The 14079-nt window shown below is 35.6% G+C and overlaps 1 protein-coding gene across 1 annotated transcript; it reads right to left on the bottom strand.

Annotated features, from left to right (window-relative positions):
- Positions 1 to 11947: 11947 nt before the first annotated feature.
- On the bottom strand, positions 11948 to 13676 carry LOC105162629 (putative membrane metalloprotease ARASP2, chloroplastic). Its single transcript, XM_011080707.3, has one exon. The coding sequence runs from the start codon at positions 13452 to 13454 to the stop codon at positions 12114 to 12116; it is 1341 nt and encodes a 446-aa protein (XP_011079009.1). The 5' UTR covers positions 13455 to 13676; the 3' UTR covers positions 11948 to 12113.
- Positions 13677 to 14079: the final 403 nt, after the last annotated feature.

Genomic DNA, 14079 nt, shown 5'->3' on the forward strand with positions numbered 1-14079 from the left:
CTTGCTAGTAGATTAACTGAAACGATTATATCTGGTCGAGTATTATTAGCAAGATACATCAATGCACCAATTGCACTGAGATATGGTACTTTTGGACCCAAAATCTCATAATTATGTGCTGGAGGACAGAACGGATCTTTATTAACATCAACCGATCGAACTACCATAGGTGTACTCAATGGATGAGCTTTGTCCATATGAAAACGCTTAAGGACTTTTTCTTTATAGTTCAATTGATGAATGAAAATTCCACCCTTAGTATGTGGGAACTGCAGGCCAAGAGAATACTTTGTAGTATCTAAATCTTTCATCTCAAACTCACTTTTTAAGTAATCAGCTGCTTGTCGAATCTCTTCGGGAGATCCAATAGTGTTCAAATCATCAACATACACAGCTATGATTACAAATCCCGACTCTGTCCTCTCTATGAATAAACATGGACTTATTTGATTATGGCAAAATCCTTTCTTTATTAAGTACTCACTAAGACGATTGTACCTCATACGTCCTGATTGTTTAAGTCCGTACAAGGACTTTTTCAATTTGATGGAGTACATACGATGAGACTTTGACTGTAATTCTTCAGGCATTTTTAATCCTTCTGGGATTCTCATATAGATATCTGTATCCAATGACCCATACAGATATGCAGTTACCACATCCACGAGCTGCATTTGCAGCTGCTCAATTACTGATAAACTAATTAAAAATCTAAGTGTGGTTGCATCCACTATAGGTGAATATGTTTCAATATAATCAATTCCGGGCTTTTGAGTAAAGCCTTGGGCCACAAGTCTAGTTTTGTACCTTACAACTTCATTTCGTTCATTTCTCTTTCGTATAAATACCCGCTTATAGCCAACAGGTTTGACACCTTTTGATTTTGGAGTTATTGGTCCAAATACTTCTCGCTTATTTAGCTACTTTAGCTCATCTTGTATGGCCCTTTTTCAACTTTTTCAATCATTTCGATGTCTACATTCCTCTATAGTTTGAGGATCATTTTCATCTTCATCCATGATTTCGACGGCTACAGAATAGGCAAAAATATCGTTCATTTCAATTTTTTTCGATACCAACCTAAACTGTTATGAGCATAATTAACATACATCTCGTAACTATGCTCGAGATCTTGCTCATTACTTTTAGAGTCTTCAGATAAAATCGCTTCAGGGATTTTATCCTTAGAGACACTAGTGGTCACATTAGCAACGTCATTAATTGAGACAATATGTTCCTTTCTCTTTCGAGTATTTGCATCTTTAGAGCAAAGTGGTCTACCACGCTTCCGGCGTATTTGTGACTCAGATGCGTTTGATTTATTAAGAATCGCTTCAGGGACTTCTAAACGAGCTGGAATATTTTCAGCCGGAATATGTGATTTTGTGACCCTTTTAGTATCTATCAACGCTTCTGATAGCTTATTTGCAACACTTTGCAAATGTATGATTCGTTGAACTTCAAGCTCATATCATTTGTCCGTGGATCCATAAAAGAAATAGATGTTGCATTCCATGCAATATCTTTCCTTTTAATCTCCTTATCTACTCCCTCTAATGCCGGGAATACTGTCTCATGAAATTGACAATCCAAGTACCTAGTAGTGAATTGATCACCGGTCATTGGTTCAAGGTACTTAATAATTGAGGGAGACTCAAAACCAACATAAATTCCCAGTCTTCGTTATGGCCCCATTTTAGTTCGTTGAGCAGGGGGTATCAGGACATATATCACACAACCAAACACCTTTAAATGAGAAATATTTGATTCTCTTCCGGAGACCAATTGTAATGGAGAAAATTTATGGTAAGCGATAGGTGTAAGACGAATTAGAGCTGCTGCATGCAAAATTGCATGCTCCCATGCCGATGAAGGTAATTTTGACCTCATCAATAAGGGTCTAGCTATTAATTTATAATCACTTAATTAACGTTTCTGCCAGGACGTTTTGAGTATGTACATGAGCAACTGGATTCTCTACAACTATCCCAATTGATTGACAACAATCATTGAAGGATTTAGAAATAAATTCTCCCACATTATCTAACCTTATCCTTTTAATAGGATAATCAGGAAAATGAGCCCTCAATTTAATAATTTGGGCTAACAGTCTTGCAAAAGCAACATTTCGTGTTGACAACAAGCTTACATGTAACCAACGTGTTGATGAGTCAATCAACACCATAAAATATTGAAATGGCCCACATGACGGTGTTATTGGCCCGCATATGACTCCTTGAATTCGTTCAACAAACATAGGAGATTCTACATTCACTTTTGTCATAGATGGCTTTGTAATACTATACATAGGAGATTCTACATTCAATGATCCTATACATCATTGTTTTATCTAGGTTGCCAAGTATATCATGCCACAAATTAAAAATACTTTGATCAACTAACTTCGGGTTAGTGATACTATGTGTTTCAACGGAGCTTATCAATGTGCCATATAAACCAGAAATATATGTTCTCATTCTTTCTAAAACTTGCTTCTGGCCAGTTTTATATGTTGTAAGGTATAGATATTCGATACCATTTTCATTCATGGTTTCAATATGAAAACTATTTTGTCGAATATCATTGAAACTCAATAAGTTCCTTTGTAATTTACTAGAATATAAGGCATCATTGATATGTAATCTTGTTCCTTCAGGTAACAAGATAGTAGCTCTTCCGGAGCCTTCAATAAGATTACTAACTCTTGAAATAGTACTCACATTTGTTCTTGTCATTAACAAACTTGAGAAAAATTTCTTATTTCTCAAAATTGTATGCGTAGTGGCACTATCAACAAGACAATGCTCCTTGTCATTGAGATTTGTAATGGCTTGTCCATTCTATATATATAAAATAGACATATAATAAGTAAAAGACACTTCATTCATAAAATATAAAAATATTACAAGATTAAAAGAAATTTCCTACAAATGAAAGTAAATATGACTGAATAATAGAAACATACTGATAACATATGAGACAAAACTAATCAACAAACATGTTGAAATCCTCAGTAATGTCACCAAACTGTAATGGCAGCTCAGGGAGATTTTTATCATCATTTTTAATGGACTGGAAAAAATTTGAAGCATCCATGTGTGTATTATCTGAGATTCCAACCTCAACAAAATTAGTCTCAATTTCTTTACCCTTTACTTTCACAGAAGCTTGGTATAATTTGACTAGATGTTGTGCCGTACGACAGGTACGGGACCAATGTCTAGACATCCCACATCTATGGCAAAGATCTCTATTTGTAGTTTTCTCTTGTTGATTCTTTGCCTTGTTTCAATTGTTCTTCTGAATATTGGGATTAATCCATGTATTACCACGACCACGACCACGACTGCCACGGCCATGACCATAAGAATGGCCCTACGGTGGGCCATGGTATCAACAACGCCTCTTTCGTGAAGAAGTAGCATTTACTTCAGGTAATGCCGTTGAAATTTCAGAAAATGGTTTGGAATCAATTAATCGGGTGTGATGGTTATTCAACAAAAGGTGATTATTTTCTTTTGCAACAAGCAAGCATGAAATCAACTCTGAATAGGTTTTGAATCCACGTTCCCTGTACTGCTACTGGAGTACAAGGTTGGATGTATGAAAAGTAGAAAATATTTTTTCCAACATTAGTTCATCCATCACATCTTCCCCACATAACCTCAATTTTGATACAATTTGAAACATCTCAGAATTATATTAAGCAATTGTTTTGAAACCTTGCATCGCAATTGTATCCATTCATATCTTGCACGTGGTAAGATTACAGTCTTTTGATGGTCAAATCGATCCTTTAAACTTTTTCAATGTTGAAAATGATTTTTGACTGTTAAATATTGAAACTTCAAGCTCTCATGAAGATGATGACGAAGCAAAATCATTGTTTTGGCACAGTCTTGCTCAGAAGCACTAGTATTTTCTTTTATTATTTCTCCCAATTTATTTGCCAAATGTAGTTCGGCATCGAGAACCCATGATAGGTAGTTTTTTACAAAAACATCAAGAGCAACAAAATCCAATTTTGTGAGATTGGCCATTAAGCTAGAACAAGTTAATATGCACTTTTAACATAATATTCAACATATACATAAAAGTAAAATAATATGTATTACACATGATATAAAATAAAAATGACATAAAACATTACTAACATTAAGATACATATAAGTTACTATGTAATTAGTTTGAATTATTATGGCATGCATATATACATGAAATTCAATATATTTAAGTTTAGCTTAAAACTTATAATGTTACAAATAGAAATTAAATGGTATTCATGCCAAAATTATTTTCTTAACAAATAAATTTTGTTGCATATAAATATATTAGCAAAACGTGCAAGATACATACATGGGCATATGAAAGAGAACTATGTGGGCAAAGTAAGTTAATAAAATTAATTTCAAGTTAGTCATATTTTATTAACAATAGCTATACTATGTTATCGAAAAAATTCTCACGAATCAAACAAATAAACAAAGAAGCATCGGGCTTCTTGATCAAGCCATTATCTGAGAACACTTCAGGTGGTGAGAAAATAAATATTGTACTTATCATCGCTTCAGGAATGATATTGCACATAATTAGTACAAAATGTTTCACCTACTGGTGGAGATGATTTTAACTCATTACTTACTTCAGGAAGCAATGAAATTTTATAGATTACATCCACTTCAGGGGATTAAATCAAGAATTGTATGCCTGTTTCTGGAGGCAATATCACATCCACTTTAGAGGATAAAATCAAGACTTATATGCCTACTTCTGGAGGCAATATCACATATGATAGTACTTATATATATATATATATATATATATATAGGTCCACTTCAGGAGATATTGAAATATATATAATATAATTACTCATATTTTATTATGAAGAATCAAGAATAAAAGTAACTATGATATTGTAGAGGTAAACAAACAAAGAATAAAAATTATACCAGAAAAATTAACATTCTACCTTGATCGAAACGTCACGTCATGCTGATGACGTGTTATAAACTTATAAAAATTTTAAGTTTATTGGCCTATCACTCCTAATATAATATAAAGAAAATAATATATGGATTTTCTCAAATCACTTTCTTATTCTTTCCAAAAGCTAGTTACCAATGAAATACATGGTGGTATTTATAGACCATCATAATTGTAGTTACAAAATACACCATAACTATTATAATTATAAAACATAATGGGGGGATACAAAAGGGTATAACATAATTAATATTAAAAATGAATATCAAGAGGTGTATGTATTCATATACACATATTATATATAATAGGTATGTCTTTTTTTTTTTTTTTTTGTGGGTTGGGGGGAATAAAAAGCTAGTTCATTAATTATCATGATCATGCAACATCATGGGGATAAGAGAAGCGAGAAGGTCACAATCCAAATGTTCGTAGGAAATAGACATTCTAACGAGGGAATGAGCGACCGAATTTGCATCTTGAGAGACATGATTAATAGAAATTTCATCAAATGATGAAAATAAAAATGTATGTCTTCAATGACTAGGCCAATCCAAGAAGTATTCTCACACCCAGCTTGAAGCTTACAAATGACAATTAGGCTATCTCCTTTAAGAACTATCAAGTTCCAACCAAGTCTGAGGATCATCGTCGTAGCCACTTGTGTAGCGAAAGCTTCAGTGTGCTTAGCTTTCATAGTGCCACGCAACAGCCTGGTTTCTCATTGTACGCACTGCCCTTGGAAGCCACTTGCAAAAACTCCCGCACCAACAGCAATTTGTATGGTGCACCGTTCTATCGAAGTTAACTTTGATACTACCCAGTTGAGGAGCACTCCATCTTTGCACAGTAGGAGGGCGATGTTAAGGAATAGGACTCTCCTGAGTGACAGGGAATATCGAAAGGAACCTGCGAGCAAAGATTGCACAATTGTCCCCTTCCAAATTGATTAGGCTCCACCAAATTGCTCAAATCGGCACCAAGAAGAGAGAAAACTATTCCATATTAAGTTCAGCAGCAACCTTGCGAAGCAAACCCTCCATATCCTCTTGACTCTGCAAAATCACAACAGACGGAAAATTAGAAAGGGCCCAAGTTGTCGTGCTACGATGCTCTCAAGAAGAATGTGTTTGGTATCGTCAAAATCAAACAAACAATTAGGACATCCAATAGACTAGAAAAATCCCATTTAACGAAAATTGATCCCTATAGGGATAGCTTGAAGACAGACCTTCCATGCTAGAGTTTTCACTTTTGCCAGAGCATTCGCTTGCCAAATAAAATTCCACCCTTGAGTATCTATCTGTTGAACGTCCTTGATCATGCTGGTCCAAAAGATTTGACAACATCTCAGCATGTACTATGAATCTCCGATTTTCCCCCTTCGATCAAAATGCAATACAAGATGGTCTCCACCTCAAGTGTGCCCACATGGTAATGCACATACGAGATCAGCATCCATATCTCAAAGCATATCCTTAATTAGTTATGTATTCCATCTCAAAGGAGCATGTAAAATTAATCACTTGTCTGAACACTACTTGCCATATTATGTTCTAAAGTTGGACAAAAGAACAAAGTATTATCAATAAAGAGTAAATGAGAAATCTCCAGAGCATTGTGGCAAATACGAATACCATTATAACTCTCTAGAGCAATTTATGATTCAATAAAGCAAAACAACATTAGTATGTAGAAGAAACAAATATGGGCACAAGGACAACCCTGTCAAAGTCCCCTTTATGGCCTGAAAAAACTAATATTCACCGATTAGCATATAAGAATACGAGATTGAATAAACACACATAAGAACAAGGGCGACCAAATGACTATCAAATCCCAATCTAAGCATAACAACTTCCAAAAAAAGGACACTCGACTTTGTTATAAGCCTTACTCATATCAAGTTTAATAGCTGCCAAACCATCGCCACCTCTAATCTTTGTGCAAAAAAAATGATAAATTTGAATGCAATCAGAATGTTGTCCGAAATGAGACGACCTAAAACAACAGCTGACTGAAAGATGGAGATAATATCATTATGGAAAGGTCTCGACCTATTTGCTATATTTTTTTACACTAACTTGTATAGGACATTACATAGACAAATAGGTCAAAATTCAGTCAGAGATTAAGGTTTAGAGCATTTCGAAATTAAGATGATATTCATATGATTAATATCTTACGGCATGAAACAATTATTGAGGATCTTGAGAACTAAATTTATAACACCAAGCCCTATAATATGCCAGAAATCCTTATAGAACATTAGAGGAGAGCCATCCAGCCCAGGGGAATTAAGGGGAGACAAATGAGATAGAGTGAAAAACCTTCTCTACAGTAAATGGACTCATAAGATTAGCATTGATCTCAGAACTCACTCTTAGTGATAACAATTAAATAAACTCCTGAAGGTCAGCTCTTTATAGATTGTCGGACCCAAAGAAGTTGGAGAAGAGATTGTGCACAATATCCTGCATATGCAGCATACACTCAGTCCAAACCCCATCTAAATCATGAAGACCTGTTATTCAATTTTTGCAGTGATGATTAGATGCTCGAGCATGAAACAATTTGGTACTAAGGTCACCCAATATTAACCATACAAATTTAGTACGCTGCTACCACTTAATTTCTTCACAAGCACCAAGTTCTTCCAATTCATTACAAATAACTGATTCATGTAGTTTTGCTTCTACTGTAATCTGTCTGTCTCAAATATTAATAATTTCTTCCTCCAAATCCTTCCTTACGTCAGTAAAAACTTTAAGTGTAGCACTCCACGCCACCAAACCCTCCTCACAATTCTTCAAATGACGTTCAGTGTAGCCACCAGAATTCACACACAAAGTATCAGATCAAGAGGAGGCAATAACATCTTCACATCCATGGGAAAGAATCCCCTAAACCTCTAAGCGAAAAGGTTTTTGAGAATGGAAGTTAGGATGCGAGGGTGTTGCACCAAGTTTAATTAGCACCGAGGGAGTGATCAGAACAAGGGCATGATAGAGGATGTGGGAGTGTCTGGGAATTGAACTCTCCATGAAAGACTAGCTCCCGATCTAAATGTTCATGAATCGTGTGAGGAGTTTCATAATTATTAGACCAAATAAATCGGAATCCCCGAAAACCAATGTCAAAAAGACCGTTGTGACTCAATGCATTAGAGAATTCCATAATTTGCCAATTTGGCGTTGGCATCCACCACTTTTCTCTTCGTGACTTCGAATTTCATTAAAATCTCTCGCACAAAGTATTGGAAGAGATGATTGGGTATTCAACCTTTCTAATAAAAGCCAAGTAAATTTGTGGAATTGAACGTTTGGAGCTCCATTAAAACCCTTAAACCTCCAAGTAGAAGCGGGCAATTCATGCTGAAGAATGATGTCATTATGGCGTCTGGACATCGAAAGAAGTTGAACATCAATTCCCCGATGCCAAAAAAGCGCTAGTTACCAAAACATAGCAAATTTTTGTTAACAGCTTCAATTCGTGATGTCCGACAGAAAGACTAATGGAGGATTATGTAATCATATCAAAGTACCAAGATGTTGAAATTGCCAGGTATCCCATTAGACCCTGACAATTTCGAACAGGGGGATTCATAATTCCCGATGGTGCTGCGAGGCAGCCTTTGCCAAAATACCTAAATAGGAAGGAATGGAGTCCACTTGGAACCATTTTGGGACAGAAATAGATTGTGCACTCAAAGATAACTTTTGTTTATGGTCCCGACATCCTCGAGAAAGAGTAGAAGAACGTCCAGGTCGAGTTCCACAATAGATCAAACCTAGAGGGTATTGTACAAAAGTAGGAGATAATTCAGACTTGAGAATTCAAACGATATATTCACAAGGCCTGCAAGTGGAAGAGAATGACTAGCCACATCCTCCGACTAGTGATCTTTGGTGGTTAGAGACCCCCCAACCATAATCATGTGCAAGTTGCCCAAGGGAAACAAGGGGAATAGTTGGTACCGCATTGCAGGAGATGTAGAAACTCCTGGTGAACTAAATCCCCCAAATATATGCTAAACCAGGAGAATCGAACTAGATCGCATTGGTGCAGGAGAGCCTAATGAATATGACAAATTACGACCCTGGCCTGCGACTCATAGCTAAGGTGTTAGGAAATGGATCGGGTTAAGATGGACAATAGCTGAAATATGAAGGCGATAAAAGACACACGAATTTGTTAACCCAGTTTGGATATAAATCCTACGTTTGGGGGCAATAGCAAGCCAGGAGAAAACACTCAAAGAGGAGGAAAATTGAGGAGTACAACGCACACACACTAGTATGTAAGTCTTCACCACACGTGAAGACAACACTCACTCTCGTCTCAACTCTTTCTCTCGATTATACAGAGAACCTATATGTTTTTCTCTCTACTCTACTCTACAAAACAATGCTAATAAGAGTAGTATATATAGTCATGACTTATCCTTTTCCAACTCAATTTGGGATTTCTAAGTTGAATCGGGTTATCCTTCTCCAACTCAACTTGGGATTTCTAAGTTGAATCGAGTTATCCTTCTCCAACTCAACTTGGGATTTCTAAATTAAAATCGGGTTATCCTCGACTTCTTCAAATCAATCTTCACAACTTAACATAAGGATCGTAAGGGTTGTTTGGAGTCGGATCAACAAAGTCTTTTGCATAACGAAGTTCACAAATTGTAGTATTTTTTAGGATGTAACACCCATTTCTTTTGGCGCCTAAGTGGGGCAGCATCAGTGTATGCTATATTTAGATAGAAAATTTTAAATTTGAGTTTCAAGTCACAGAACATCGAAAGAATTTAAACCGTTTGATTGTGTTTTCAATGAGATTTTTTTTCACTTTTCACTATTTGGGTAGTTGGGATTTTTTTTTGTCAAGCCATTTTTATTGAGAATGCATTCCTATTTTAATTCTCAATCTCTTGAAATTATAGGTCACATGAGTTTGTCATACTTATCTTATCTTGTCAGTATGTCTTTTCTTGTTTCAAATCAATTAAAATTATTTCAAATGGCAAGACTCATTTTGATTATTTTATACTTTCACATATTCAATCAAGTTGGTCATCTGTCATATAAAAAATACATATACCTATATTCAACATTCTCACACCGATATACTTATATTTGGAAACAACTAATCCAAACATCTTCTCAATTTTCACACAAAAATCAATAAAACATTTCTACATATTTTCAATTCTTGAAAACTGAAAATGAAAATGAAAACACAACCAAACGGGCATTTCACAAAATATTACTGAAAGCATAAGTCGAAGAATTTTGGAATCTTTTTAGTTTAGAAGGGAGAATTACACTTTCCGTCCTCAAACTTTACCACTAATTTTCGATTGTGATTCTAAAACAATGAGCGGTGACGATTTTAGTCCTCAAACTGTCAATTTTTTAAGAATTTGGTTCTTTCTCTTAGGTGCCCGTTAAAAAGTCGTGTTCTTCTTGACTGGTGTTGCGATCTAGCTTTTTTTGTTCTTCATTGTCAACACCTTCTACAAGTACATTAATTTGTGTACTCCTAGTTATGGAACTACATACGATAATGCAACAAACTGAACAATAAATTAATTAAATGACAATACTAAATTACTTCGTAATAGTTATGAACTTCAAACTTGAATTTGAGAGGAAACAACAGAACGTCGTAAAATGAGACCAATAGATTTACTGGGTAACCTAAAACTCCAAGGTTCAATAATGATTTTTTAAACAAAACAAACACCATAATACCAGAAATGGAAATTTAACTTTGGATAACAAAATCTATATAACTTTGCAGAGGTAAATGCATTGTAATAAAAATGTCAGAAGCGACCATATATTGAATGAATGACTTGATTTAAGATCGATAGGTCCTACTAATGAGTTTAATAGCAGTTTCTCAAACTAGATCATCTATCGTATTAATCTTTATCTTGTCATCTGCACGAGGAAGAGATATTCAAATATGGCATCAAGTATGTGTTTCATAACTACTATGGAGTAATTTGATATTGCCTTTTAAATTGATTTGTTGTTTAATTTATTACATCATTTTCAATTTCATGATTTAGGAGTGCATTAATGTATATGCAACTGCTGCTGATGACTATGAAGATCAAGAAAACACGATAGCAACACGAACCGAGGAGAACACGCCGAACCCGGCTGTGTTCCTCCCGACCAACATTTTTCGTCTCATAATTAACAAAATGGTCCAAATTCGTCAAAAAATTTACAATTTTCGGACAACCGAGGAGAACACGCCGAACCTGGCTGTGTTCCTCTCGACCAACATTTTTCGTCTCATAATTAACAAAATGGTCCAAATTCGTCAAAAAATTAACAATTTTCGGACCAAAGTTTTCGCGTCTGATTGTTTGAGAACTGAATCAAATTAGTGGTAAAATTATCCAAATAAATCCACAGAATTTGGTATTAGAAATCTGAAATCCTTGACTCCAAATCTATCAATTCAAATATAGCCTTACAGAAAAATATTAGGATTGGCTCAACTCAACCAATACACAGCAGGATCTCATTTTAACATGCCTACAATCAGCAGTGAAGATTTGACAAGAAAAACTTGTCAAAATATTACACGGGCAAGAATGACAAAGAAGCTCACAACTAGCAAAAAGGCATCAAAGTCACAGATATCTCTAGGACAAGAGTTGTAATAATACAGGGCTAGCATCTTCAAAACCTTTACACGGAGCAGACTGAAGCAAGTACCAAAACGGCAGACATCGCCAACTATGAAATTGTAAGTAATTTGCTATAACTAAAAGCTAGAAACATGTAACATCTCGGGTCGAACTCCAGCTTGTAAGCAAGAAATAGACGAAAATAGGAATAAAGCAGCTTCAAGCAATTGGTATAGAATCTAAGATTGAATATTTTGTTAAAACTCTTTCAGAGCTACCAGTATAAATTTGAGAATCAACAACAGTCATTTCGAACTCGTTGGCTTGAGATCAAAATGAAGAAGCTGCAAAAATGCAACTTGATGTATGGTATTAGAAGATAAAAAACAGCTCCAAACAAGTAATGTATACCGTCGCCGGTAAAAGATATCACAAGGCAACCAAGAAACTTCATACACCAAAATGCAAGGAATATGATCGAAACCAAGAGTCATAATAAGTCTTTGATGAACTCTAGGTTTAAGGTGTCGCGTACAAGAAGGAAAATCCCAAGGACTAATACCAGCATGATGCCAGATGACATGATCCGTTGCTCTACTTCCAATGGCAGCTTTCTCCCACCTCTAGCTGCCTCAATGAGGATTAGTGCCAAAGAACCACCGTCTAAAGCAGGCAGAGGAAGCAGATTTATCACTGCAAGATTAAGGTTTAAAACAGCAGCGAATTGGAAAAGGCCATCAGCGTTCGACTTTGCAACTTCAGCCCCAACGGCTATAATGGCAACAGGACCCGAAACCTTACTGGCAGATTGAGAGAAATTCATAAATGTCTGTTTCAAACTGTCTAGTACATTTGATGTTAGGCCCCAAAATTCACGGCCAGAGAAACGAAAAACATCCAAGAGATTCTTCGGCTTAGTTTTGGAGAACTTCACGTTTGGTGATAATTGGACCCCGATTCTGCCAGTACCATCTGTGTTCTCATCAGGGGTGACATTGATTTCCACATTCTCTTCTCCCCTACTAATCCTAAAGAGTACCTTTGTTTTGGGACTTTTCCTAATAACATCAACAACTTCAGAAACTAAACTTGGGCTCGTTTTCGAAAGTTCAACATCATTAACACCTAAAATAACGTCTCCAGGCAATAAACCATCTCTTGAAGCAGCTGAAAATGGCCTAACATCAGGAACAAGAACCCCAGGAAACGATTCTTGAACAGGCAATCCAACAGATAGCACTTGAACAAAAACTATCACATAAGCAAAGATTATATTAGCAATCACACCAGCAGAGATAACAACCACCCTGTCAAAGATTGGCCTATTTTTCAGTAAATTCTCATCATCAACTGGGATATCACTATCAGGATCATTATCAGGAAACCCCACAAACCCACCAAGAGGAAACGCCCTAATCGAATACTCCACATTATTAGAATTGAACTTAGCCAAGACTGGACCAAAACCAACTGCAAATTTACTCACATGAATGCCCTGAAGATAGGCAGCTAAGAAATGACCACTTTCATGAACAATAATGATAGCAGTCAAGACGGCGGCTGCTTCAAGAACTGACTGAGCGCTCTCAAACCCACCAAAATCAAGCCCAGCTACAGCCAAAGTTGTAAACTTTTTCCTCCTTCCTTGACTAAATCTCCTATTCTTGAGTAGAAACTGGTTGTTCTTCCAAAGTCTTGAATATGAAGAAGCTAATAAAGGTTTACAAAAATGGGTCCTGGTTTCTGGATAAAAATCCGGAATTGGTCTCTTTGAATTGATGAATCTAATAAGTGAGTGAGAGGAAGAGGATGAGGAGAGGTTTATAAACATTCTGACAATTTCCACAGATTGAATGTGTAGAGGATTACTGATAAGAAGGATGTGTTAAGCTTAATGAAGGTGGCATGGTTTTCTTGCATATAGTTGGGAATTGGGAGCTAAAGATTTGAAGGATAAAGGATAATTGGTAATTTGGTTTTGTGGAGGTGAAGAGAATGAGATGTTTCTATCCATTTCCACAAGTTTTTTTGATGTCTTTCTTCTCTTTCTTTTCTCTATTTTGGGGTAGGCCGATGTGTGATCCAAAAGAAGAAAGGCCCAAAGGGTGGATTGGAGTTTGTTGGATTCTTGTCAAGAGACGAAAGTACCTCTTAAGGATAATTGTCGGATAATTATATTTTTAGTCCTCAAACTATATAGTTATTACATTTTCGGTCTTCAAACAATTAAGAGTGAACAACTTTAGTTTAATTTTTTGTTGATTTGATCTTTTCTGTCATCTCAAATATAAAAAAACATTTCACACCAAATGTTGGATTCTTGTCAAGAGAAGAAACTATCTTTTAAGGATAATTGTCGGATAATTATATTTTTAGTCCTCAAACTAATAGTTATTATATTTTCGGTCTTCAAACAATTAAGAGTGAACAACTTTAGTTTAATTTTTGATTGATTT

The sequence above is a fragment of the Sesamum indicum genome, linkage group LG13 (genome assembly GCF_026168435.1).
Source record: "Sesamum indicum cultivar Baizhima isolate 11 linkage group LG13, ASM2616843v1, whole genome shotgun sequence".
NCBI classification, from domain to species: Eukaryota; Viridiplantae; Streptophyta; class Magnoliopsida; order Lamiales; family Pedaliaceae; genus Sesamum; species Sesamum indicum.